At 48.3% G+C, this 25744-nt stretch overlaps 1 protein-coding gene and 1 long non-coding RNA gene across 2 annotated transcripts; one reads left to right on the top strand and one right to left on the bottom strand.

Moving 5' to 3' along the window:
• Positions 1-2186: 2186 nt before the first annotated feature.
• LOC307202356 lies at positions 2187-5923 on the top strand. Its single transcript, XR_013832845.1, has 2 exons — positions 2187-5070; positions 5108-5923. It is a non-coding gene; the product is annotated as an uncharacterized lncRNA (long non-coding RNA).
• On the bottom strand, positions 4262-17996 carry LRP10 (LDL receptor related protein 10). Its single transcript, XM_079951877.1, has 7 exons — positions 17432-17996; positions 15186-15224; positions 13312-13444; positions 12977-13167; positions 11283-12138; positions 9134-9263; positions 4262-7937 (listed from the first exon to the last, which is right to left on the bottom strand). The coding sequence occupies exons 1-7, from the start codon at positions 17496-17498 to the stop codon at positions 7356-7358; spliced, it is 1998 nt and encodes a 665-aa protein (XP_079808003.1). The 5' UTR covers positions 17499-17996; the 3' UTR covers positions 4262-7355.
• Between the last annotated feature and the right edge of the window lie 7748 nt (positions 17997-25744).

The raw sequence follows: 25744 nt of genomic DNA, 5'->3' as shown, positions 1-25744 counted from the left end.
AGATGATCATCAATATCAGTGTACTGGAAGAAGCAAAGATAGAGGCAGTGGCGTAGCGTGGGGGTGCAGGGGGGGCTGGCCGCACCAGGTGCAACATCTGGGGGTTAGGGTTAGGGGGTGCAAATCCACGGGTTAGGGGGCGCAAATTACTTGCCTTGTCCCGGGTGCTGACAACCCATGCTACGCCACTGGATAGAGGTATATCTGTGTGTGAGAGACACTGAGGATTTGGAACGGTGACTCCCATCTGTTCTAGGCATTTAAAACAGTGTCATACAACTTTATAGGGTCATGGCTTCCCCCAAAGATTACTGGGGGCCGCAGTTTGGAGAATTTTTAGAAGACCCCCCCCTGCAGTGGTACAGTTCCCAGAGTTGTTTAACAGTCTGTGCATCTTCTCAGGGAGCTCTGCGAATTGTAGCTCTCTGAAGGGAATACAGGGGTCTCCAATCAGGGGTCAGCATCCTCAACAAACTACACTTCCCAGCAGGGTTTTTGGACTACAATCCCCATCATCCTTGACCACTGGTCCTGCAAGCTAGGGATGATGGGAGTTGTAGTCCAAGAAGCTGGCGACCCAAGTTTGGGGAACCCTGCTTCCCGGGATTATTTGGGAGAAGCATTGACTATTTAAACATGGCGTGATGCTGCTTGAAATGTACAGTATAGCACAAATGGGGACAAGAAAGAAATATGGTGTGTGTATATTTGTTTGTGTGTGTGTGTGGGAGGGTATTTGTTGGAAAGAGTAGAGAGTGAGAGCCTAACGCAAAGAGAGAGATATATATAAGATAATGAGAAAGTGAGCATGGAGGGATAAACAAAGGAGACAGATGGATGGGTGGATTAAGGGAAAGACTGATAAGGGCAATTTGTGTGATTGCGAAAGCACATTTGCAAAATCCACTCTGCTGTAGCCAGTGCTAGTCCTGCAGCAGGGCAGACCCACCACAGTTAATTAACATGGCTAAATTAGGTTCGTTGATTTCACTGGGTCTACTCTAATTAGAACTTCAGCAGGTAGTGTATATTTATTGGTTTGTTAAATTTGTATCCCCGCCTTCATCCCAAAGGAGCGCAGGGTGGCAAACATGGGTGCACACAAAATCAAAACTATGCATTATTATTATATAATTATTATTATTAAAAACAAAACCTGCCCCTCTACTTTAAACAGCTTTAAAAATATATCCAAAACATGGATGCAGCCATCGAGGCAACTGATGATGTGGAAAGACGAATGTTAGGTGGATAAATGAATATTCAAAACAGTCACAGGAGGAAGAAAGAGTAAACAAAGTAATTGGATGGAGAATGAAACCAAGAGAGGGTGGGGGGCTGTTGAGCATCCATTGGTGAATGGTTTTCGTATAGGAAGGGGATGGGCAGAGATGAGAGAGCGCGCACAGGAGAGACTCTCTCCCTCTTTAATGATGCTGAATTAGCTGCTCAGCCTAATTAGGCAGGGGGGAGGGAATTATACAGTTAGTCACGGGTGGGAGGATGCTAATTAGGCATAATTAATGCCTGCCATAGGGTGAGAGAAGGGAGCCCCCCTGGGAGACACGGGAAACAAGGCTGAGGCTGGCTGGGCCCGTGGGGACCCTCTGCGGGCAAGTGCCCCCTCCTGCATGCTGATTCTGCTCGTTTTGTGCTTAGAGGTTGAGGCATCCAAAAGACAGCACACCTGGTCGCTCTGCAAGGCCTGGTTCAGCATCCTTGCACTTTCGGCCTCTCTCTCCCTCTCATACATTCAGCCTCAGCTGCAATCAGCGAGGCGTCCTCCTTGCCCTAATTGCAGCCCGGGGAGGATTTGAACTCATGGCCTTTCTGATCCCCGGGAGGCAGTTTCCATGCTGTTGGCAGGGCAACAGACCGGAGCCGTTTGAGGCGAGGGCGGCGGTAGAGAAAGGGACGAATTCTGGGCCTCTATTATCCATCTGTGTTAATGAATCCAGAATGACCACCCGTTTGGCACATTTGGAAAGCTTTTTGTGTGAACAAGGCCACCGATGCAGCCTGGATGATATTAGCCACGCAGAGCGAAGCAACCCCTCAACCGTATGACTGAAAATAAATAGTTTTTTTTACAGAGTTGCTGGGATTTCCCTGTTTATTGGTGCCTGGCAGCTATGCCAACTGCAGTTATGTCCCAAACAGGCCCAGGCAGTCGGTGAAGTGGCTACAAACACCCTCACCCACAAGAACTTTTAGGCTGGGGGAAAAGGGTATTAAGGGATAATCTTGGTGAAGGATTATTTGCAAATAAAATAGCTTGTGCTGTTGGCTGTTGGTAGTTGATCATTTCCCCTCATGCTGTTTTCTTTTGCAAACCTTCCCAGGTAACAGAAGTTGGTGATCTGTATGCCAACCTTTTGTTTGTAGTACTGAATTTACTGCATGCTGCTTAGTTAAATCAATCTGAAGTGTGTGTAGATCCGTTTGTTAGAAGAGTTGGGAAGGAACATCAAGAGGCCATTCAGTCTGACCCCCCCCCCTTGCAAAGGCATAATAATAATTATTATTTATACCCCGCCCATCTGGCTGGGTTTCCCCAGCCACTCTGGGCGGCTCCCAATATTAAAAACACGATAAAAAAACAAACATTAAAAACTTCCCTAAACAGGGCTGCCTTCAGATGTCGTCTAAAAGTTAGAGTTGCTTATTTCCTTGACATCTGATGGGAGGGCGTTGCACAGGGCGGGTGCCACCACCGAGAAGGCCCTCTGCCTGGTTCCCTGTAACCTCACTTCTCACAGGGAGGGAACCGCCAGAAGACCCTCGGAGCTGGACCTCAGGGTCCGGGCTGAATGAAGGAGGTGGAGGCGCTCCTTCAGGTATACGGGCCTTTGAGGCCGTTTAGGGCTTTCAAGGTCAACACCAACACTTCAAATTGTGCTCGGAAACGTACTGGGAGCCAGTGTAGGTCTTTCAGGACCAGTATATATAGCCTCGGCGGCTACTCCCAGTCACCAGTCTAGCTGCTGTAGGCTTCAATCACCAGCTTCTTCAAAGCCTTCACAGCTTGACTTGTGCTAACTGCAACAAGCAGAGGGCACTACCACAGACACTTTCTTGATTTACCTGCACCAGGCAACACATCTCCCTCTTCCCACTTTTAGAACTGCGTGGGTCCACTGGCTGAGTTATCTTCGCAGCAGCTCAACAAAGGCACTGTTTTTGTCGGTTATGTCTCACATACAGGAAACTGAGACTCTGAGCGAGGATAACTCCGAGCCATCCGTGGCTTGTTTCCATAGCGAAGGCTTTGGGGCTGCTGTTCTTACAGACTGATGTAGCAATCTGTAAGAACAAAGGGTCCCGATGTATTTTCACCCACATACAGTGGTACCTCAGGTTACATATGCTTCAGGTTACATACGCTTCAGGTTACAGACTCTGCTAACCCAGAAATAGTGCTTCAGGTTAAGAACTCTGCTTCAGGATGAGAACAGAAATCGTGTTCCGGCAGTGCGGCAGCAGCAGGAGGCCCCATTAGCTAAAGTGGTGCTACAGGTTAAGAACAGTTTCAGGTTAAGTACAGACCTCCGGAACGAATTAAGTACTTAACCCGAGGTACCACTGTATGTCTTTGCCAAGTATCCTGGGATAACGTCAAGCCATTCTGTCTCTCTGTGGTTCCCCACATTTCTTGTCTTAATTCTGCACTACGTTTGGGGGGGGGACCTGGCTGGCAGGGACTGTTGGGAATTGTAGTTCCCAAAACATTTCGAGGGCACCAGCTTGGGAAAGGCTGGTTTACACAATCTGCTAACCCTGGGATGAGAGAGACACAACCTTGATCATGGCTAGAGGGGTAGACTCTCCAATTTGGGACTCGCCCTCATAAGCACGTCAGAGGCGGACCAGAGTTGAAGTACCGCATTTTTTGCTCTATAAGACTCACTTTTTCCCTCCTAAAAAGTAAGGGGAAATGTGTGTGCATCTTATAGAGCGAATGCAGGCTGCGCAACTATCCCAGAAGCCGGAACAGCAAAAGGGATCGCTGCTTTCGCTGCGCAGCGATCCCTCTTGTTGTTCTGGCTTCTGAGATTCAGAATATTTTTTTTCTTGTTTTCCTCCTCCAAAAACTAGGTGCGTCTTATGGAGCGAAAAATACGGTAATTGCTACAACTGACCGTAGAAACAGCTCTAGGCAAATGGGTCTCTCCCTCATCACATCCCTGAAACCTACAAGCCTTTTTTGGCAGCCGGTTAATTAGTTGGCTCAGAAACAGAAAGACTGGTGTGGGAATCCACATTACAGTTCAAAATCTCTCTTTTTAATTCTTAGCAAAAAACTTGAAAAGGCAACAGAAGGTGAAATAACAAAACAGCGCGGCCCCAGTTAGTGGTCACAGCTCAACGGACTAAAATACACAGTGCAAATATTTGCTCATCTAGAACTCGACGTTGTCAGTTATCCACACACACCTACCCGGATGGGAGAGAGAACAGAACAAGACAGCAGTAAAACATGAACTCCTGGCTTCCATTAAATGTCGCCACTGATTTCTCCGAGAAGCATCTCTTGTCAGCAAATAAGAATAAATTATATATAATTTATATATGTATATATATCTATATATCTCACACGCATACATACTTGTGCCAGCAGCTAACAAAGCCAGGGGAACCAATGCACCGTGGGTCCATTTCAATGGGGCTTGAACATCTCACCTAACTCTTTTTTTTAAAGGGGGGAGACAGGGAATTTGTGGCCTTCCAGAGGTTGCAGCTCCCATAATCCCTGTGTACTGACTGTGCTGGCTTAGGGATGATGGGAGTCGCAGCCCCACTTCCCATCCTTGCTGGGGAAGGAGTTCAAGGCCCAGGTGGGCCAGGAGAGGTACAGTAATAGCTGCCAACTGCAGAGGCCCCCCCACCTCTGCCCTGGTTTGCTTCGTCTGAGTCACGTGGAGTGCCCATAGATTGTGCGATTAAGAAGGCACCGGTTTAGCAAAATCCTGTTAGGAGGTTTCTTTACCTGACAGGATTGCAGTGTATCGTTTTGATTTGGAATGTTCTGCAGACTTTCTAATCTGGTGGGGCTCCCACCTCACCCCCCCTGTTTGCATATCAACAGCTGGATCAACAACTGAAGAAGAAGAAGAAGAAGAAGAAGAAGAAGAAGAAGAAGAAGAAGAAGAAGAAGAATCCATCACAGTCATTGCATCTGAGCCTGTTATTGCCAAAACGAATCTCCAGACAGAGAATCGTGTCAGTTGAAAAACAAGGAAAAACTGTTTTCTTTCACCTCTATACAGCTTTATGCAGACATAGCTTAGCCTTGCTACTGGTTTTCAGAAGCATGGCCACCACACACCTTGTGGTAGAGGATAAGGAACCTGCGATTCCTCTGACGCTGCTGGACTACAACTCCCATGAGTGCCAACTTCTGCCCACGATAGTTGGGTGCTGGGAGTTGGAGTCCAACAATATTTGGAGGCTCAGAGGTTCCCCAGCTCCAATTCACACCTAATGGGCAAGAGGCAACAGAGTGTGAGAGAAATTCCACTTCTGAAATGTGGGCTCTCCTTCCTCTCTTGCCCCTTCAGCCCCTCCTGAAACCCTCAAATTATGCTCCAGAAGGCAAGGGGACCCCCTGAAGATCTGGAGGCAGCAGAGGAGAAACCAGAAACATTCTTGTGCAAAGCTGATATCTTTTGCACAAATGGGCAGATAACATTGGAAGTCACCCACAATGTCCTTTTGAAATTATTTTTTGAATATTGTCAGTTAAATTATTATTATTATTATTATTAAAAATAGACATACAAAGATCTGGGCAAAGTCTCAATGAAGATATGACCCTTTTATGCTCCTTTTTAAACACCTGTCTAATGCTTAAGAACGAGCCACTGCCTTTAAAAAAAAATCAGGTAGAATTAAGAGTTGTTAACTGTTCTAACGTCATGTTTAGAAAAACATCTCTTCATGCTCTGACTGGCTTGAATGAAGCCTTAGCTTCATTTTTAAAAAATAGTACTCTTTATATTAAATAGCCAGATATAACCTTTACCTTTTAAAATCTAATTTTTATCATCATTTATACCAAGTTATGTTAATTTATTGGGCCTTTGGATCTATGCATCGTTTTCTGTGCTTTTGGTCACCGCCAAAGAAATATTCTGCAATTATCACGACTAAAAATCTTAACTGATCACTGCTCTCGAGGAGTGTTTTCTTTAAAAAAATAAATCCTTCATACAAATTTTTCTTATTTAAAGCTGTTCGGATATTCCATGTGCAAAATTTAACTTCTTTCATTTTCTGTGTTTTTTCAAAAAATAGCTTACTTACAAAACATTTAATCAATAAAAGGAAGAAAACATTGTCCATCCTTTTCCTTGCCTAAGGCTGCAATTCTGTCTCTATACCGGGGAGTAAGTCCATTTGAACAAATTTGGGATTTACTCCTGAATAAACATACATAGGGAGTGCACAGTCAAAATGTTGTTTTGCAACTACTGCAGAAGAATTTAAGCTGAGTTGCTGACTTCAGCCTTTCCTCCTTCTTTTAATCTTTCCACAACTCCACAATAATAATTTTCTAGTCCACCTGAATCACTTGATTTTTTTCCTCTCTGCTGTGGCATTGCAAAATTAGGGTTGGGGTCCCGCCAATTTGTCACTGCTTTTAAGGGTTACAGTGCCTGTAAGGGTTACTTCTGACTACTACATAACTCTCCTTCCTTCAGGCACATAGCTGAGCTTCTCCCTGCAGAAGCATATTTCATTTCCTCCTCCTCCTCACTTTCCAAGAACATTTCTTAAAATGTCAAGTGCATGTACTCCTATCACTTCTTCCACACAAGCCGCGATTTCAGCACCGACTGAAACAAAACCCGTGACAGGCAGCTCTCAGAAGATGGAGGTGTCAAGATAACTGGGTGGCCCCTAGGGATTTGTTTCCTCTCGTCTCGTTGCGCAGAACTAGAAACAGCGACGGTATACCGGATCAGAATCTCTCCCCTTTAAAGAACCCCGATTTACATGGCACGCAAGCATCACTCCCCTGTTCCGCTGAGCTGGTATTTGAATCCTCAAAGTGACTGGGGAAAGAGAGGTGTCGCAGTGGCAACTATTCTCTTGCTCAAACGCCAAGCGTGGAAAATAACCTTTAAGAACTTTCTTTCTTTTTTTTAACTGCCATACACTGCTATCCTTTCCCATACACCACAAAATATACCTTTAGGGAAGCGGGAAGGGAAGGGATTGCTGGTGGGTTGTGGGGGAGAGGTGGAAAAAAATTCTGCTTCTGCTGTTGTGCATAAGTAACCCTGTGTGCAGTTCTTAAAAGGCAACGTCCAGTGTTTGGGTAAGAGAGTCCAGATGCTGCTGCAGAAGGCCGCTCAGGTCAGAAGGGGCTCGTCGTCCGCAGCCCAGTCGGCAGACGCACTTCCGCTCTCGGAGTCGGGCACGGTGAGGGACACCAGAAGGACGTCATCCTCGTCTTCGGGAGACGGAGGGGCGCTGAGGGGATTGCCTGCCTCCACAGAGCATGGCAGCGCAGGGGAGAACAGCCGTACACGGAGAGAGCGCATCATCCCCGAGAACCGTGGGGTGGGAGGGGGCGGGGCCTGAGGCTCTGGCACAGGCTCAGCAGGCGGGGGCGGGGCCTTCTGGGGAAGAGGCGGGGCTTGCTCTTCCAGCTGGCCGGAAGTTGTGTTTTCCTCTCCGGGTAGTGGCTCAGGCAAGGTATCCGGAGTGGAGTGTGACGAAGAGGTGGTGGTGGTGGTGGTGGCAGCAGCAGCGGCAGATGTGGAGGTGGTTGGGGCAGACCGAGGCAGCAGTCCCAACCGCCTCATGCGCCTCGCCAAGCGGCGCAGGAAGCGGCTGCGATGCGGGCGGCGGTTCCCACCAGTGGCAGTGGCGGCGGCTGTGTCGTGGCGGAACATATGCAGCAGAGACCTCAAATTCCCCAGCACTGAATTCTGAAATGAAAGAGCAAAGGGAAGGGTGGTGAGGAATTAGGACAGACCGAAAACCAAACACAAGTGTGTTTACCTGGCAGGGAGAGTCCCTCAAGGAATCCCGGGAGAGCATATTTACCCATTCATTAATTTATTACCTTTGCAACCTGCCCGTCCCACTCCCCAAAGCCCAGTGTGGCAAACATGTCAAAGCAGTACAATCTAAACTAGAAAAGGTTTTTGAAACATCAAAAACGCAAATCTGGAAGACACTAAAAACAATTGCATTCCCTCACAGTTACTAATTTCAACATTTTCAGTAGCCATCATCAGTCAAATGCCTGGGTAAACAGGGATGTTATAAAAATTTATCCTGAAAGCCAATAATGAGGGAGACAGGTGCACCCCACCAATGAGTGCATCACACAAATGCAGAGCCACCACCCAAAAGTCCCTGTCATGGGTCAACGCTATCCAGGCAGCAGCCAGAGGTGGTAACATTAAAAAGGCCTCCCCTGCCAATCATAGGGCCTGAGATGGTCAATATGTTGGGAAGACTCCAGTAAGGTATTTACGCTCTCTTTCTCCAGATGCATGCCCTACAGTTCCTTTGCTGTGCACACCTATTATTCAGGTCTTCGCATCTTCGCTTGCGATGGTCCCAGAGTTTTCAGAGCCCTCTTCAGCACTGAGTGATATGGGAGGCTGCAATACTGATGTTCATTGCAGATCCTCAATATGGCGAGAGCTACTTGACACAGCCTCGCCCGAGTGCTCTTGTTGCCTATTGCTCCTCAAAACTCCCGGCTCAGAGTCCCCAGACTTCTGCCTCAAAGACACGGCTTTCTAAGAATGAATTGCATCTTAATATGAGGGCCATTTCCCAGCTGTGGTTATAATTGTTATAGCCATATGGATATCCCATCGTACAAGCAATGGAGCTTACAGAGAGGCATCTGTGCAGTTTGCAATCCCAGTGGCAGCCAAGTAGCCAGAATAATGTAACATCTTAGACCTCAGAGACAATTTCAATCTTGCCCGGCTACGTGGGGAGACATGGGGAGTCAAGACATGGGGCACTCATAGGAATCTTTCTGGTAGAGATGACAAACAAAAGGCTTTGGGGAGCGTTTCTCACACACACAAAAACGAAGAGAGTGGGGCCTGTACATTTTGCCTCATACCTCAGGTTCTACAAATGTTAGGAATTTGCTGACCTGATGAGGGTGCTCTGTGGGGAAGCCTTCGACGGGGGGGATGGCGCCGCGAGCAATGAGTTGCCCGTAGGAAGGCGGCGCCTGCCGTTGCACCAGCCGGGCCTCCATCCGCGACAAGGGTGATAAGATACTGTGGGGAGAAAGAGACGACACAAAGTGTGAGACGAGAGCTGAACCCATCACTCCTCTCCATCCCTCAATAACATTCTTTTCTTATCCCTCCTCAACTCTCCCTCTCTCTGTCCGAGTGGAAGTTTCTAACTTCAACTTCCTTTCACGTCATAAGAACAGACGATGCGCCCTGCTGGATCTGGCTGGGGGCCTGTCCAGCCCAACATCCTGTTCCTACAAGTGGCCAACCCAATGTCCGCAAAAAGGAACAGGGTTCAACGGCACTCTCCCCAAATGCAGTTCCCATTGCCTCCGGCCATGCAGGTGGAGCACAGCCCCTGTGGCCAGCAGCCACTGATAGCGTTATCCTCCACAAATTCGCCCGATCCTCTTTTAAAGCTGTCCAAGTTGGGGGTCCTCACTGCTTCTCATGGGAATCGATTCCATAGTTTTACCTATGCGCTGTGAGAAGAAGCATTTTTTCCCCCTGTCCCGAATCTTCCAACATCCAGTTTCGTTGGGTGTGCCCCAGTTAATTTTCATCGCCCACATTTTCCAGCTCTACAATATCTCCTGTTAAAACGGCAACATTCTTTACAGGGACCCAGGCAGAGGGCCTTCTCGGTAGTGGCGCCTGCCCTGTGGAACGCCCTCTCAGCAGATGTCAAGGCAATAAACAACTATTTTACTTTTAAAAGACAACTGAAGGTGGCTCTGTTTAGGGAAGTTTTTAATGTTTGTCGCTGTACTGTTTTTAATATTCAGTTGGAAGCTGCCCAGAGTGGCTGGGGAAACCCAGCCAGATGGGTGGGATATAAATAAATTATTATTACTATTATTATTATTATTAGGCAATAGCTGCACCCACAGCAGCTGGGCCACTGGTTCACCATGTCCATTGGGCTCTCTCAGCTGCCGCCCACAGCAGCCATCCCATCAGGCTACAGGAACAGAGGGATAAGATGGCAGGATCTTGCTATCACCTCTACTGAGAAAGGCCAGCAGCTTTCCTTGAACAGTCCAGCAGGCTGTTACAAAAGCTCTGTCATTTAAGACAGAGTTTGCTTTTTTCCTTTTCCCTCCAGATCCTTTCTTCCTTTCATGTTATGCCTTTTGGACTGCAAGACTGAGGGCAGGGACTGTTATCAAGGACATTTGTAAGCTGCTCTAGGAGCCTAATTCTGACTGAAACAGGATGGATAACAATCAAGGATTTAAAAAAAATAAAATAAAATAACCAGATTTTTAAAATAAAATGCTTTTGGAGGAAAAATCTTTGTAAAGATAGTTTTCTATTTAAGTTATGCTATAATCCAAATGCTAGTCATCAGGAAATAAGGTTTCTTTTAAGTTTTTCATGTGTGGTAAAACTCAGTCTGTTTTTTTTTAAAAAAGTGTTTAACCACATCGGCTAGTAAACATAGATACATATGCTATAATGTTACTGTTTTAGTTAAATAAATTGTTTAAATTGTTATTACGGAAATTATTATTTTTCTCCTTCCAATAAAGTACAGCAGAAATGTTGTGCCAATATAAACAGTTAACTAATTAAACCTCACAATAATTTCATAATCATCTGTCCATGTATTTCTAAAAGTATAACCATATCTGTAATTTTTGATATAACTGTAAAAATAACTCTGAAAACTTATTATGCAGAAAATGAAACCTTCATCTGCATGTAAATATTAAGATTATACCAGCAAGAATAAGTCTTTCTGTAAAAAAATGATTTAAATCAAGTCTTACTGACTAGTAATTTAGATCAATTTGATTTAAATTAAATCCACCCTTGGATGAAGAGGAAGGTATTTAAGCAAATAAAGCAGATTTCTATACACCAGGGTACCATGATCACAGTACTTCCTGGGGACACCTGTCTTCCCTCCCTGTATGCCTCCATTCCTATACTTCCCACCCGCATTCCCAGTCCTGCCCCCCCCCCAGTTTCCATTGCTCTCCCCATTTTTGATATCTCGTGTGCACATTCCCTAAGCCCCAGCCTTGCCCTTCGCTCCCCAGCTGCTCCCCTCACCCAAACTCGTGGCTGCGGAGGGCATACAGTCGGCAGGTGCAGCCCAGCGCGATCACCAAGAGAAGGCCGCACACCAGGCTGCCGATGACGGCTGCCGTCACCACTTTCCGCGGGAGGACATAGGAGCAGTCCGCCTCGTCGGAGGCATCAATGCAGTCCGCCTGCCCGTCGCACACCCAGCTCTCGTAGATGCAGCGCCCGTCCCGGCACCGGAAGTTGCCCGGCTGGCACGAATAGCAATGGCGCTCGTCCGCGGCGTCGGCGCAGAAAGTCTGGTAGTTGCAGCGGTCGGCCGGCCCGTAGCAGCCGGCCCCGCCGATCCCGCGCCCCCCGCAGGGGTACTGCCCCACCGGGCAGCCTTTGCAGCCGTCCTCATCGGCTCCACTGGCACAGTCCCAGAACCCGTCGCAGCGCTCGGCGGCGCTGTAGCAAGTGGCCCCCTCGCCGTCGCCTCCACCGCAGGGGAAATCCCACGGGACGCAGAAGCCCCGCACGTGGTAGGTGGCGTTGAAGCCGCGGCCTGATGTTCCCGGCACCGCCTCGTAGGACACCCACGCACGGCTAGAAGGCGAGTCCACGGCGACCACTTTCTTGTTGCTGGTGTAGTCGAGGTTGCGCAGCAAGCGGGGGCGCGGCACGGATCCGGGCGCCCCTTCGTACACCCTCAGGGAGTCCCCGACGCCCAGGCTGAGGGCGGTGAAGCGGATGCTCAGAGGCCGGCTGTCGTGGGCGTCGAGGGCCCACTGGCAACGCGCGGCGCCCAGGTAGGAGTCGGAGGCGAAGCCGGGAGAGAAAAAGATGCCGTAGAAGTTGTCCAGGGTGAGGTTGCAGGGGAAGACAGGTGGCCTGCTGGCTTCTGGAGCAGAGAAAGAGAGGAAAGGGGTGTGGAAAACACAGAGGGACTGATAGGAAACCAAGAGAGGCATGGAATGGGCAGGGCCAATAATATACAGATTAGTATTCCATCAGCTTTGGAGATGTGTGTTGGTGGTAACAACAACAACATATTTATACCCCGCCCATCTGGCTGGGTTTCCCCAGCCACTCTGGGCGGCTCTCAACAGAATATCAAAAACACGATAAAGCATCAAACATCAAAAACTTCCCTAAACAGGACTGCCTTCAGATGTCTTCTAAAAGTCAGATGGCTGCTTATTTCCTTGACATCTGATGGGAGGGCGTTGCACAGGGTGGGCGCCACCACCGAGAAGGCCCTCTGCCCGGTTCCCTGTAGCTGCACTTCTCGCAGTGAGGGAACAGCCAGAAGGCCCTCGGTTTCTGGGCTGAACGATGGGGGTGGAGACGCTTCTTCAGGTATACTGGGCCTTTGAGGCCCTTTAGGGCTTTAAAGGTCAGGACCAACAGTTGAATTGTGCTCGGAAACGGTAGGGATGGGGGACCCCTTCAGTTCTGGTTTCTCCCACTTTCTGACTTTTTCAGCCTTGAGGTTTTCTTTCCTCATTCCCAAATCAGTTTGTGGTGGTTGTTTTTTAAATAAGAAAGAAGGGAGAGCCACACTTTAGATGAAAAATAGCACCCCACCCACAAAACCGAGGGAAAGGCGTTCCATGTATACATGTGTGTGTGTAGAAGAAGATGGATGATTGGAAACAATAATCAGGGAGGGAAATTGATGGGAAGAGAAGCTTCCCTTTTCTTCCCATAATGCACCAGGGCTGTGGACTCCGCCGTACCTCTCTCATATTTCAGCTGAAACCCATCTCCTGTCATGAACTTCCAGTTGTAACTCAGGGTCACGTTGCCCCCCTTTATCCGGAGGGGCTCAGGAGTGTGGTAGCCACAGATTTTCCAAGGGGATGAAGGGAGCGAGGCTGACTGGATGATCAGCATCTCTGAGGTACAGGAGAGATGAAAGTGCTGGAACCTGTGGAAGGAAAAGAGAAAAAGATTGAGAGTGATCATGTATGCATGCCAACTTTTGCTTCTATGTGGCGCTCCCCAGGAAATCTGAAGCATGCGCTCATGTGAGGTTGGTTTCCGGGCCCAATTAAAAGTGCTCCCTTCTCACCTGATACTGATGATCTCCTCAGGGTCGGCCAGAATGACCCAGCTACAACTGCTGTATGTCGTCCCTTGGGAAGAAGGGCTACGGATCTGGCCTTGCGGCTCCCTCCGGACGTCAGGGTAGCCTTGACAGACAGCTGTGGGAGGAAGGAGAAGGTCAATGAAGCAACGTTGAGCCCCTTCCTCATACTTCCAGCTCCTCCTGACTTTCTTTTATAGTTCCCCTTCGTAATACAGTGGTACCTCGGTTTTCGAACATCTCGGAAGGCGAACGTTTCGGCTTCCGAACGCCAAAAACCCAGAAGCAACTGCTTCGGTTTTCGAACGCTTTTCAGAAGCCGAATGTGCCACAATACGGCTTCCATAATGAGTTTCCCAGAAGCAAATACTTCCGGAAATGGCATGCTTCGGTTTTCGAACATTTCGGAAGTCAAATGGTCTTCTGGAGCGGATTACGTTCGAAAACCGAGGTATCAAGATCTTTCTAAGCGCCATAGTCTCCATGGTCATTTCAGGAGACTCTCCCTTGCTGTCACTTATCCCTGAAATGGCTACCACCACCCCACACTCTGCTCAGTGCCCTCCTCAGTCCTTTCCGTCTCCTTCTGAGCCTTTGTCACGGCATCCTGGTTCTCCAAACCCAATGCGGAGATAGCCAGCTATTTTTGGACAGCAACTTGCATCACCCCTTACAAGTGCTGCATTGGCTGTTGGCTACCCTGGCCTTTCCCTCAGGGGTGGTGAATGTGTGACACCCCAAATATTGATGGACTGTAATTCTCCTCGTCCCTGATCAGGAGCCATGCTGGCTGCGGCTGAGGGGAGCTGGAGTCCCACAAAGTCTGAAGGGCCACAGGAATCTTATTTCTAGCAAACTACTATTTAGGCGGCTGCATAAAAATAAAACTAGGCCGCAATACAAGCCTGCAATGGCCTATCTGCTCCAGCATCCTTTTGTGGGGAATCCACAAGCAGGATTCGAACACAAGAGCATTTTCTCCTCCTGAGGTTTCTAGCAACTGGTGTTCAGAAGCATTATTGCCTATAACCACAGAGGCAAAGCCCAGCCATTACAGCTAGCAGCTACTGATAGACCTTGTTGTGCCTAATCCCTTTTGAAAGCCACACAAGATGGTCATCACTGCCTCCTGTGGGAGCAAATCCCAGTTTAATTATGCACTGGTTTAAGAATTGCTTCATTTTCTCTGTCCGAAATCTTCCAACGTTCAACTTCACTTTAAAAGTCATGTGTCTGTTTCCCAATTTGACCCTTTTACATGGCTTTGTACGCACTGTGGTGTTTTAATCATTGCGACTTGCAGTTATCTTTATCGATCGTAGTTCAGCAATTATTTACTGCAATTGTTAAGGGTGAATCTCTTGTTTAACAATGATTTGCTGATGTTTTGAGAGTTGATTTTATTGTGTACTATGATTAACAGACGGTTCAACATGACTTTATCTGATATGTCGTTCCATTTGAAAGTTATGCTTTATTACGACTTTTTGTATTGGATCAGATAAGGCGTGTGCTGTTTGTTGCATATTTTGTTACTGTGAACCGCCTTGGGTATCGTAATATAGAAAGGCGGTATACAAATTAAAAATGAAATGAAAATGAAAAGTTATGAGAGGGGAAAAACTTTTCTGCATCTCCTTTTCTCTAGGACATGCATAATTTTATAAATTTTCTATCATGTCTCCCCTCACTCACTAAGTCTCAAATGCTACAGCCTTTCCTCATAGGAATCGCTCCACCCCCTTGACAATTTTTGTTACTTTTCTGGACCTTCAAATATAAACAAAACCCCCTCCTCCGCACCCACCTACCCTCTCTGTTCCCATGCCTTGTGCCCCCACCTCTACCCCCCAACTCACCCATGTGTGAGGAGTTGCTCTCAGTGGGCTGAATCCCACCTAAGGAATAGAAAAGAAAGAGAAAGTCAAATTCCAGACAGGCTGTCTGTGTTAAGTCTGCTTATCGGGAAAACACACAAACGAAGGACTTCCTGGTATGTTGAAGGAGCACATTCATTGTGGCCTAAGCCTCCATTAGGTTGGCGTGCACTTTGCCAGAGTTCAGCTGGTAGATAAATACTCATGCATGGCAACAACAACAAACAATACCTTGCCAGCACAGAACACCTTTGCAACGGTTGCCGATTTGCTAGCCAGCCATGTGGCTACTCCTCGTATATAAAGCCCTCAGCAGCTTGGGAATAACATACCTGCAGTATGTTTACAAGGGGTTTTATTTCTTTATATGTCCACTTGGCCACTTCAGTCTCGGGAACTGTTATAGGTGCCACATATTGTCTGTTCCACATTGGAAAGAAATCAGTATTATAGTGTGGCAATAGCCACACTTTGGAATGGCTCAGGAGCGCAATACCTCAAGGATTGCCTCTTTGCATATGAACCTGGGATCATCTTCTGAGGCCCTTCTTTGTGTGTCTCCTCCTCAAGAGGTCTGGAGGGTGGCAACATGAGAACGGGGCCTTCTCTGCAGTGGCTCCGTTTGTGGGACGCTCTCCCCAGAGAAGTTCGCCTGCCGCTTTCATTATACATCTTTAGGTGCCAGGCAAAAATGTTCCTTTTTAACCAGGCCTTTGGTTGATGCGATTTACATCCTATGCCCTTTTAAAATGTGTTTTTTTTGGGGGGGGGGCTACTTTTATTTTTATTAGGTATTTTGTGGTTTTATATCTTGATTTTATTCTGTGAACAGCCCTGAGATCCCCAAGCATAGCGCAGTATATAAATTCAATAAATAAATAAAATAGTAACAATACCAACTCCCTGCCCATTGATACCAGACAAGCACCTTTGCTATACTCTTGCTATATGCCTGCTAAAATAATTTTGATTAGGCAAGCCTATCCTGACAGGCAGAAGAACACTGGCATGTGTTTTAATGTGGTTTGTAGCTTATCATTGATTTTAATTATCTCTGAATTTTTACTTAAAGTTCCTGCATCGCAGGGGCTTGGATTAGATGACCCTGGGGGGGGGGTCTCTTCCAACTCTATTTATTCTATGAAATACTTGTTTTTTCTTTTTTAAAAAAACGTTAACTTCTTTTTGTAAACTGCTTTGAGGCTGGTTTGTTGTTGTTGCTCTATAAAGCAGTCCATAAATTCTATGAACTAAATACACAAAACCCCTTATAAACAGAAAGGTGAATAGCCTGTTAAAAACAAGATAAGAACAGAGCAACCTTTTGCAATATATATATATATATATATATATATATATATATATATTCCTGGACTACGGTGACTCTGAGGTCAGCAGCAGAGTGCCCCGCAAGACCATAGCGTGTCTTCCAGAGTTTTCTGAACACTGACATATTTTGATGTCAGATTTCTCTCAGATTAGAGAACCTGAGAAGAAAACAAGGCCTTTGACAGGTTGCCTGCAGGAAGCAGAGGAGATTCAGAGCAGGTTTGACCTGGTGCATGACTCAGAGCAAATTCTGCTCCCCATAAGTTTTAACAGACTGAAGTTCAAAACAACTAGAGGCACCAGGTTGGGGAAGCCGGGCAGGAAGGCTATTAGGCCGAACTCCACAGTCTCAGGTTTCCTCCATCAGGTATAAACCGGAATACATGCAAGGGAAATGCTCAAACTCCATCCAGTCATGGCAAGGCTCCCTGTCTTCTTCCTCACCTGGGCTGATACCAGGTCTCCTGGGAGAAAAGGACTTCCAGGTCCAGTGACCCATAACTGCAAAAAGTACTGCGCTGACCCCTTTTTTTTCAGACCTGGGGTTAATATTGACACCAGTGGATTGGCCATCACCACCCTTAGCTTAGGTATAGAGACCAAACTCTACAGGTGTGCCTTTGAATGGGCAGATCTCTGGCCACCAAAAATGTGGGGTGCTGCAAAGGACGACCTTTGACCCTCCAGGCTTTGCTGGACCACAACTGCCATCATCTCTGACCACTGGATATGCTGGTCGGAACTGGTGGGAACCGGAGCCCCGGCATATCTTGGGGAGGGGGCACAGATTGAGCCCTCCCCCATCGCCATCATCTCAGCAACAGGGCACCATAGGAAAAGGGGCGCCTGTGCCCCCAAAGGCAAGCCGACCCCGCGCCCAACGCGCCCCTCTCTCTTACCCAGCAGGAGCGCCAGGAGGAAGCCCCGGGCGAGCCCCGAAGGCGTCGGCATCTTGGGGGGCCCCATCGCCCCCTCTGCCCGATTCCCCGTCCTCTCCTGCGCCTCTTGGGTTCCCACGCGTCGTGGCCGCGGAGGAGGAAGCCAGATCTCAAGGCTGGTCGGTGGATCCTTCCTTGGGGATGGTGGAGAGGAGATAATCCCCCCCCCCCAAAAAAAGAAAAGACTCCCCCGAATCTGCGATGGAAGCCGGCCGCTTTCACTTTCTCGCGCCTTTCCCTCCCCAGCTTTGACCTCTACGCCTCCATCCCCGGCCCCTTTGCCAAGTCAGCGCTGCTGGTGGCCCATCGCCGCGGCCTCGGGCCTCGTGGCGCCCCGTTCCGCCGACTCCTCCCCGGGGTTTCTTGTTTTTCGGGGTGTTTTTTTCCTGGCGCTGCAGAGGACGCGTCCCCGTCGCCCTCTTCTCCGCCCCGAATGTTTGCAAACTTTTGTTTCCTCCTTCCACTTCCTGCCTTTGCAACTTTCTCAGCCCGTGGCGGGGAGGAGCGCGGGGGGTGGGGGGTGGGGGGGTGGAGAGGTGGAGGGGCGAGCCACGTGACCTCTTCCTTCCTGACCCTCCCCTTTCCTCATTCCTGTTTTCACACGCACATCCATCCTCCTCCTCTTTTTAACTACTTCGTGGCACTGCCAGCAATTTTTGCATTTAATTCTCCCACCCACCCCCACCGGTGGGTAAAGACTCAAAAAAGGGGGGGAAAAGATAGAGAGAGACTCTCCAGATCTGAAAACGAAGCAGGACCCACAAAAAGCAATAGGGGGGCATTAAACCGGAGTGACACCGGTGTTTACATGAAAACCTGATCTTTCAAACAATTCCCACCCCCCTCCTTCTGAATCCTTCCCATCGAAAAGGATCGAGCGGAAGAGTCAGCGCTCTTTTTTGTGATCCTGCTTCCCCTGGGGGGAATAAATACCATTTCACACCCACCCCACCAAATTGCTCGAAGTTATGTGGGTCTGTCCTTTTAAGAGTGGGCGCTCCTCCTCCCCACCTCCTCCCCTTCCCGGACTCCGCCGTTGGACAGCGTTTGGCGCCATCTAGCGTCTACGGCACGATTCTGCAAGCCGGGACAAGAAGGGGAGCCAAGCGCCACCCAGGCCTCAAATTGCAGGTTTCAAATTTGCTTGCTCAGGCTGCCGCTTGCATTCCTCCCCCATCGCCCCCGTTTCCTATTGCTAGCTTTAACCCTTTTTGCGAAGAGTTGCATCTCATCCATCATTGTCTCCCCCCAGCTGTTTCGCCCTTCTTTTTTCTTCCTTCTTTTGCCTGCCCCAGAATAATCAGGATGATTAATATATAGTTTTACTGAATACAAGCAGGCAACAAGAGTGTGCTAACACATTCCTGCTAACATCAGAAGCAGGGAGTGCATTTATGTCCCAACTAGCTTCTAGCCCTTGCCTCTCCACTCTGGCACTCCTAGCAGTCTGATGAGCAAAACAGTAGCAGCAACGAAACCCAGTGGTACTAACCTGCCACAGTGGCATGTGCAAAACTAAAACAGACCCTCACCAAAACCAATAGGTAAATATTCCACTGTTATCTATACTAGCTTGCCATGATACCTCAGGGTATTATGTGCAGAGTCTAGGACCTAATCTACAGTGCGCAGGATTTTCCCCTTAACCAGGGCTCGTGAATGCACTTGGTAAGGGATTGTTTATGGATAGGTTCTAATTTTCACTTATTTTATAGATTGACTGGGCAACTGCCATTTAGCAGAGACTTTCTAGGGGGCCAAAGAGGGTGGGTACCAAGTAGCTGGGATTTTTCACACAACTTCTTGTGTGAAATGCAGTAATGGAGCCAGGAATAACTACTATGGGACAAATATTCTGTGGCACAGGGTTTAATGTCACCTTGAATGAGTCAGTATCGCTCTGCAGAACCTACCTGACAGGTTTGTGGTGAGAGTAAAATGGGGGGAGGGGAGGAGAAGGAACTGTAGCTCCTTCGAATAAGGGTGATATGAATTTATAATAAATATAACAGTCAAATAATAAGATATGAGCCTGAGCACTTTGGAGCTGGAACATGCAAGACAATCTTTGACCATGTGCAGAGTTCACTTCCACTCACATCACACACCAACCTAAACCCATTCCCACTAAGTTAGAGGGTAGTCCTTTCACATCAAGCTTAATCCCTGGGACCTCTGGAATTTGGAACAGCGGTTTCCCCCTTCCTTGTGCACTATTTCCAAACAGGCAAGCAGTGCTCTCGAAATATTTTTTGCAGCATTTGGGACTTTTTAGAGAAAAGGCCAGTAAAAGGTGGCATGATAGAATTTTGCAAAATTGTGCATAGCATAGAGAACGTGGATGGAGAATATTTGTCCCCCTACGTTTCATGGCACTAGAAACTGCTGGGTATTCCCTTCTCTTTTAAGTGCATGTCTATGGAATCCTAACCCTAATCCTAACAGAGAGCTATGGCCTTTTCCCGAAAGTATCTTCTGCATGAAGAGCAAAAACACACACAAAAACACACCACTCTTTCTTTTTTTTCCTCATTCCATGGAACTTGGATCTCTTGCTGTCGGTCTCCAGACGTGGTTCCTGGCGTTTACATTTTGCTGATCCCAGATTTTTAATTTTTTTTAAGGTTTCCCACTTCCTCTTTCTCCTTTGCCCTATGCATTTTCTCTTCTTTTCTTGTGCTGGCTGGGTCCCAGGACTCCTGGGGTTCTTCTCTAGGAAGGGGAAGCATGCTCCAGTGATCATACAGATTAAATGTGAGCCCCCCCCCACCATACCTGGGAGGAAGGATGTAGATGTTTGCGGTGGGTGTAATGAGATTGCAAAAGGAGGTCATTTGATGGGTGGGTAGGGGGGTAGCCAGAGAAGCAGGATTCCTCAGTCCCAGCTACGGGGGGGGGGGGGTGAAATGGGGGGAGAGGAAGGGAGCTAGGTGCCACCGGACTAATGGGTTTTGTTTTGGTGGTTACCAAGTTATAGCTAAGCTCCCCAGTGGGAGAGAGAAACACAGGATGCAGGACTCTTGAATTCCATCCCTTGAGCCGGGAGGGATCTTGCGGGCTAGAGAAGGCAGAGCTGAGAGAGAGAGAGAGAGAGAAGCCCCCAGGTCTTCCCACCACCTTCCCCACTTTGGCTGAAGTGGCCAAGAGGAGTCTCTCTTCTTCCAACTCAGCAAAAATCAGTGTTTGCTGAGTCAACTGTAGGAGCCAGTGTCCCCACCCAGCAGGGGAGCAGACAAGGATCAGAGAGAGACATGCAGGATGGGGGGAGAAGGAGGGGGGATAATTTTTTGCTGAGAGGGGAAGCCCACATCATTTGCAAAATCAACATCCTCCACTGACTTGACTTGCTTCCCCTACACACCCTTTCAATTTCCTTCCTATTAGTCCTCTTGAAAGGCTGCAGGTTCACTTTTAAGTTGCTGTGCTAACAATTTACCTGGTTTATTGGCAAATTCAAAAATTTTCCTGTTTCATTAGTTTAATTTTCTGTTCAGTCTCAATTCGCTCACATCGAGAATTGTGCTTGCAGAAGTTTGATCACTTGGGCAATGTTTTTGTCCTTTGATTTTTAAATTAACTCCTTCTCCTTTTCTAATAAAGTGGCAGCAGCGATGGTTGGATATTTTGAAACCCACCAGAGGCAGTAAGGCAGTGGTAAAGGTAAAGGTAAAGGTAAAGGGACCCCTGACCATTAGGTCCAGTTGTGGCCGGGGTTGTGGCGCTCATCTCGGTTTATCAGCCAAGGGAGCCGGCGTACAGCTTCTGGGTCATGTGGCCAGCATGACTAAGCCACTTCTGGCGAACCAGAGCAGCACATGGAAACGCCGTTTACCTTCCTGCTGGAGCGGTACCTATTTATCTACTTGCACTTTGACGTGCTTTCAAACTGCTAGGTTGGCAGCAGGGACAGAGCAACAAGAGATCACCCCATCGCGGGGATTTGAACTGCTGACCTTCTGATCGGCAAGTCCTAGGCTCTGTGGTTTAACCCACAGCACCACCCACATCCCTAACGCAGTGGTGCCAGCTTTGAAAACCTCTCAGCCCACTAGCTCCACCCCTTTTTCCTTTGACCACACCCACTTAGCACTGCATCACAAGCTTGGCCATACCCTTTCTGCGGGAAGCGGTTGTATATCTGGAAGTAAAGGCAGCCTCTGAGAACGCACAGAGTGCCACCTTCTCAGCCTCTGCACACGTATTTGCAATTAACAAGTGGAGCTTCTGGAAGGTGGGAGAAAGTGCTTTGAATGTGCTTTAAGCATGTTCACGCTGCTGTCTCAGCGACGTCTACCCTGGCTTGGTCATGTACACAGAACTGAAGAGGGCAGGATGATCCCCAAGGACATGCTCTATGGGGGGCCGGCTTCAGGCACCAGACCAATTCTGCGTTACAAAGATGTCTGCAAATATGACATGAGTGCTGGCAATATCAACCTGGCTGTGTGGGAATCCCTTGCAGACGACCACAGAACCAGGAGACAGACAGGCAAGTTGTGTAGCTACAGTGACCAGAGGAGGAATGACTGCTGGGAGGAGCGCAGAGAAAAGAGATGCTGCAACAGCGAAACTGGATGTCTTGATCTGCCCCGGCTGCAATAAACATGTCTCTCCTGTATTGGTCCCTACAGCCACAACAGGCGCCGTAACTCTCCAATGGTTTCACAGCATCCCCAAAGGCACACTTTTCCATTGTCTCCCAAGGCAGACGGACGCCAGCTCTTGTCTGCAGCCCTAGCATTAGGAGAGAGGGAGAAAAACGGCATTCACGTCACATTTCTAAACAATACCAGTAGCACTGTAGAACTGACTGTATGTGCTGATTTTTACCCTTGGGTTATGATGGTGATTTCTTCCCTTCCTTTCACCATAGAGCCTCAGGGTGGATTACACGGATGTATAAATGTAATGTTAATATCAGTTAAAAGCAAGTTGCAGGTGAGATAATAGGGTGGGTCATCTATATCCCTATACCTATTTCTATGTAGTTTCCAAGGCCAGAAAAAGCAAAGACCTGCATCTTCGGCATACAACGGAAAGTGCATAATGAAAGGGCCAGGACACAACTCTTTGGGGAGGAAATAGTTAAGAGCAGGTGTCAGCAAACTTTTTCAGCAAGGGGCCAGTCCACTGTTCTTCAGACCTTGTGGGAGGCTGGACTATATACTGAAAAAAAAATGAATGAATTCCTATGCCCCACAAATAACCCAGAGATGCATTTTAAATAAAAGGACACATTCTACTCATGTAAAAACATGCTGATTCCCGGACCGTCCGCAGGCCAGATTTAGAAGGCAATTGGGCCAGATCCGGCCCCCGGGCCTTAGTTAAGAGGATGCCACAGACAATGCCTTCTTCCTGGGCTGCTGCCCTCCCCACCCCCCAACTTCTGAGGGCAGTGGAACTGCCGCCAAGGGCCCAGATCCCATCTAAACTTAGTTCTTGGAACCAAAGTTTCAGCTCAAAGGTGTGTGTGTGTTTCATGTGTGGGTTGATAAAGCGATGCCAAAGTCCACAGCACGCATACCTGGAATTACCCTTCCAAAACAGAGTTGGCTTTGCCCTAGAAAGCAGGGCAGAGCTTGTTTTCCCCTCTGCGGAAAGAGAGACCCTCTTAAAAGAGGCAGAGTGGTGAGAGATGGTGGGATGTGGGCTGCCTCAAATGGGAGCGGCCATCCCATAATCCTCAGGTGTGGTCTTAAGTAGGCACAGGGCAGGCCTCACCGGAGAATTCCCATGCCCAGAATTTGGCAATTGCCCAGTGCTGGCTGGCTGCTGCCACCCAGCGCTGCTGAACAGTCCATCCTTATCAGGAAGGAAGCCCCTAATGACTTCACGTTTCATATCCTCCCGCAAAGCGGATATTAGGAATATCTGGGTTTGCGCAGACCATTCGTGCGTCTGAGTCACCGCCTCTCGTAGACAAGATGCGCCCACCTGTCTGCCCTGTTAAGAAAGGCTGCAGTGCAACTTCTGAAATAGACGGTGCTCAAGCAAACCTCCAGGGCAGAGCAGCTGGAGCAGAACCTCGCCAAGTAATCCCCGCATTGTAACATGTTTGTCTTAACAGCTCGGCAGAACACAACCCCAGGAAGGTCCTTTGGCTCCAACCATTTCCTCACTTTCTCTGGAAGCCAAGACCACCGGTTTGCTCAGCCCAGCCCTCCTCTCTGGTCTGAAATCTGGGTGGGGGTGAGTTCTGGCTTGAAGCACATTGCACTCGTAGGTAGACGCAGAGTCCCAGGCCATAGCGTTTTTTTGTTCACTGGAAAAGAAACCAGCATCCCAGCATCCCAGAATCACAGCGCCAGCTGTGGCTGCAGAGACCGGTAACTCGTAACTGCTGCCTCCCATGTTGTTTTTGCTGTTTTAGCAGCACCCACCGACCTGTTTGGGATGCAAGCCTGGGCAGTGTGTATGGAGGTCCTGGACTGGCCAGACAACAAGGCACACACATACCCCTTGCCCCGGTCTCACTTTTGTGGTCCAAACGAAAGCAGAGCAAGACATTTGGCACCAGCTTGGCTGCAGGAGTTGCCGGAAGGAGGCATACAAGACGCCATCCAACCCCCTTAGGGACTCCACTCCAGATCTGAGTAGGGTTTAAGATGTCCCACAAAACAGAGGGTACGGATTTGTCCTCGGGGTTTACAACTAAAGCCCTTTCTCTCAAATGTGTATAGACACAAGGCAGCAGAGGTTTAGGATCAGAGTTTTCCTTCTCCTAGAAGGGCTACGTTCCCAGGTGGGCGAGTCTTGTCTGCCCCTCGCTTCTCTCTACAAGACATGCAGAAACCGCTTTCTTGACCACTGGACCCACTCTCGGTCTCTCCTCTCCATCCGCCAGATCCTGTCTTCACCTGCAGAGGAAGTCCTTAACTCACTGAGGACTTGAGACCCATCGGCTACCCTCGCCTCCGGCCAGTCGAAACTGTTTCCCAGGGTGTGACTGCTGTCACCCCGTTAACCTAACCTGCTCCTCCTGCTCCAACCGTTTGTTCCATAAGTAGAGCTTCCTGTCTCGCCAGAGTGGTGCATGCTCTAGTTATCTCTCGCTTGGACTACTGCAATGCGCTCTATGTGGGGCTACCTTTGAAGGTGACTTGGAAACTACAACTAATCCAGAATGCGGCAGCTAGACTGGTGACTGGGGGCGGCCGCCGAGACCACATAACACCGTTCTTGAAATACCTACACTGGCTCCCAATACATTTCCGAGCACAATTCAAAGTGTTGGTGTTGACCTTTAAAGCCCTAAACGGCTCTGGCCCAGTATACCTGAAGGAGCGTCTCCATCCCTATTGTTCTGCTCAGACGCTGAGTTCCAGCTCTGAGAGCCTTCTGGCAGTTCCCCCACTGTGAGAAGCAAAGCTACAGGGAACCAGGCAGAGGGCCTTCTCGGTGGTGGCGCCCACCCCGTGGAATGTCCTCCCATTAGATGTCAAGGAAATAAACAACCACCTGACTTTTAGAAGACATCTGAAGGCAGCCCTGTTCAGGGAAGTTTTTAATGTGTGGCATTTTAATGTACTTTTAATCTTTGTTGGAAGCTGCTCAGAGTGGCTGGGGAAACCCAGCCAGATGGGCGGGATACAAATAAATAAATAAATAAATAAATAAATAAATAAATAAAAATAAATAATTCCTGGCCCTCTAGCCTAGCATCCTGTTGTCACAGCGGCCAGCCAGGTGCCTGTGAGATTGAAGCATGTGAGAAATACCTGAGCGCAGCAACACTCTCGCTTTTCGAGCAGATGGGATTCACAAGCATTTACTGCCTCTGACCGGTGGAGGCAGAGTATATAGCCATTGTGGCTAGTAGCCGCTCCACAAATTTGTCTAATCCCCTTTACAGATCCATCCAACTTGGACGACTTCCCTGCCTCCTGTGAGGATCAAATTCCAAGAACTTAACCAAGTGCTGTGTGAAGAAGATCTTTCTTTCCTCAGACACAAATTCTTCAACATTCAGCTTCTTCGGATGTCTGCAAGTTTCTAGCATTATGAGGGGGTGGGGAAAAAGCACCCTCTAACCACTTTTCTCCATGACTTGCATAATTTTACATAATTTTTTGCCTTGTTGCCTCTACTTGCCTTTTCTTTAAATTGAAAAGCCCCACATGCTGCAACCTTTCCTGAGGGGAATTCCAGTCCCCTTTCTAGATCTGAATTTCTTCCTCCCTCTCAAGTAGGTAGAGCATGAGATGCTTAATCTCAGGGTTGTGGGTTCGAGCCCCATGTTGGGCAAAAGATTTCTGCCTTGCAGGGGTTGGG

This window comes from Podarcis cretensis, assembly GCF_951804945.1.
Source record: "Podarcis cretensis genome assembly, chromosome: 13".
Taxonomy (NCBI): Eukaryota; Metazoa; Chordata; class Lepidosauria; order Squamata; family Lacertidae; genus Podarcis; species Podarcis cretensis.
This window is presented reverse-complemented; position numbering and strand designations above follow the sequence as displayed.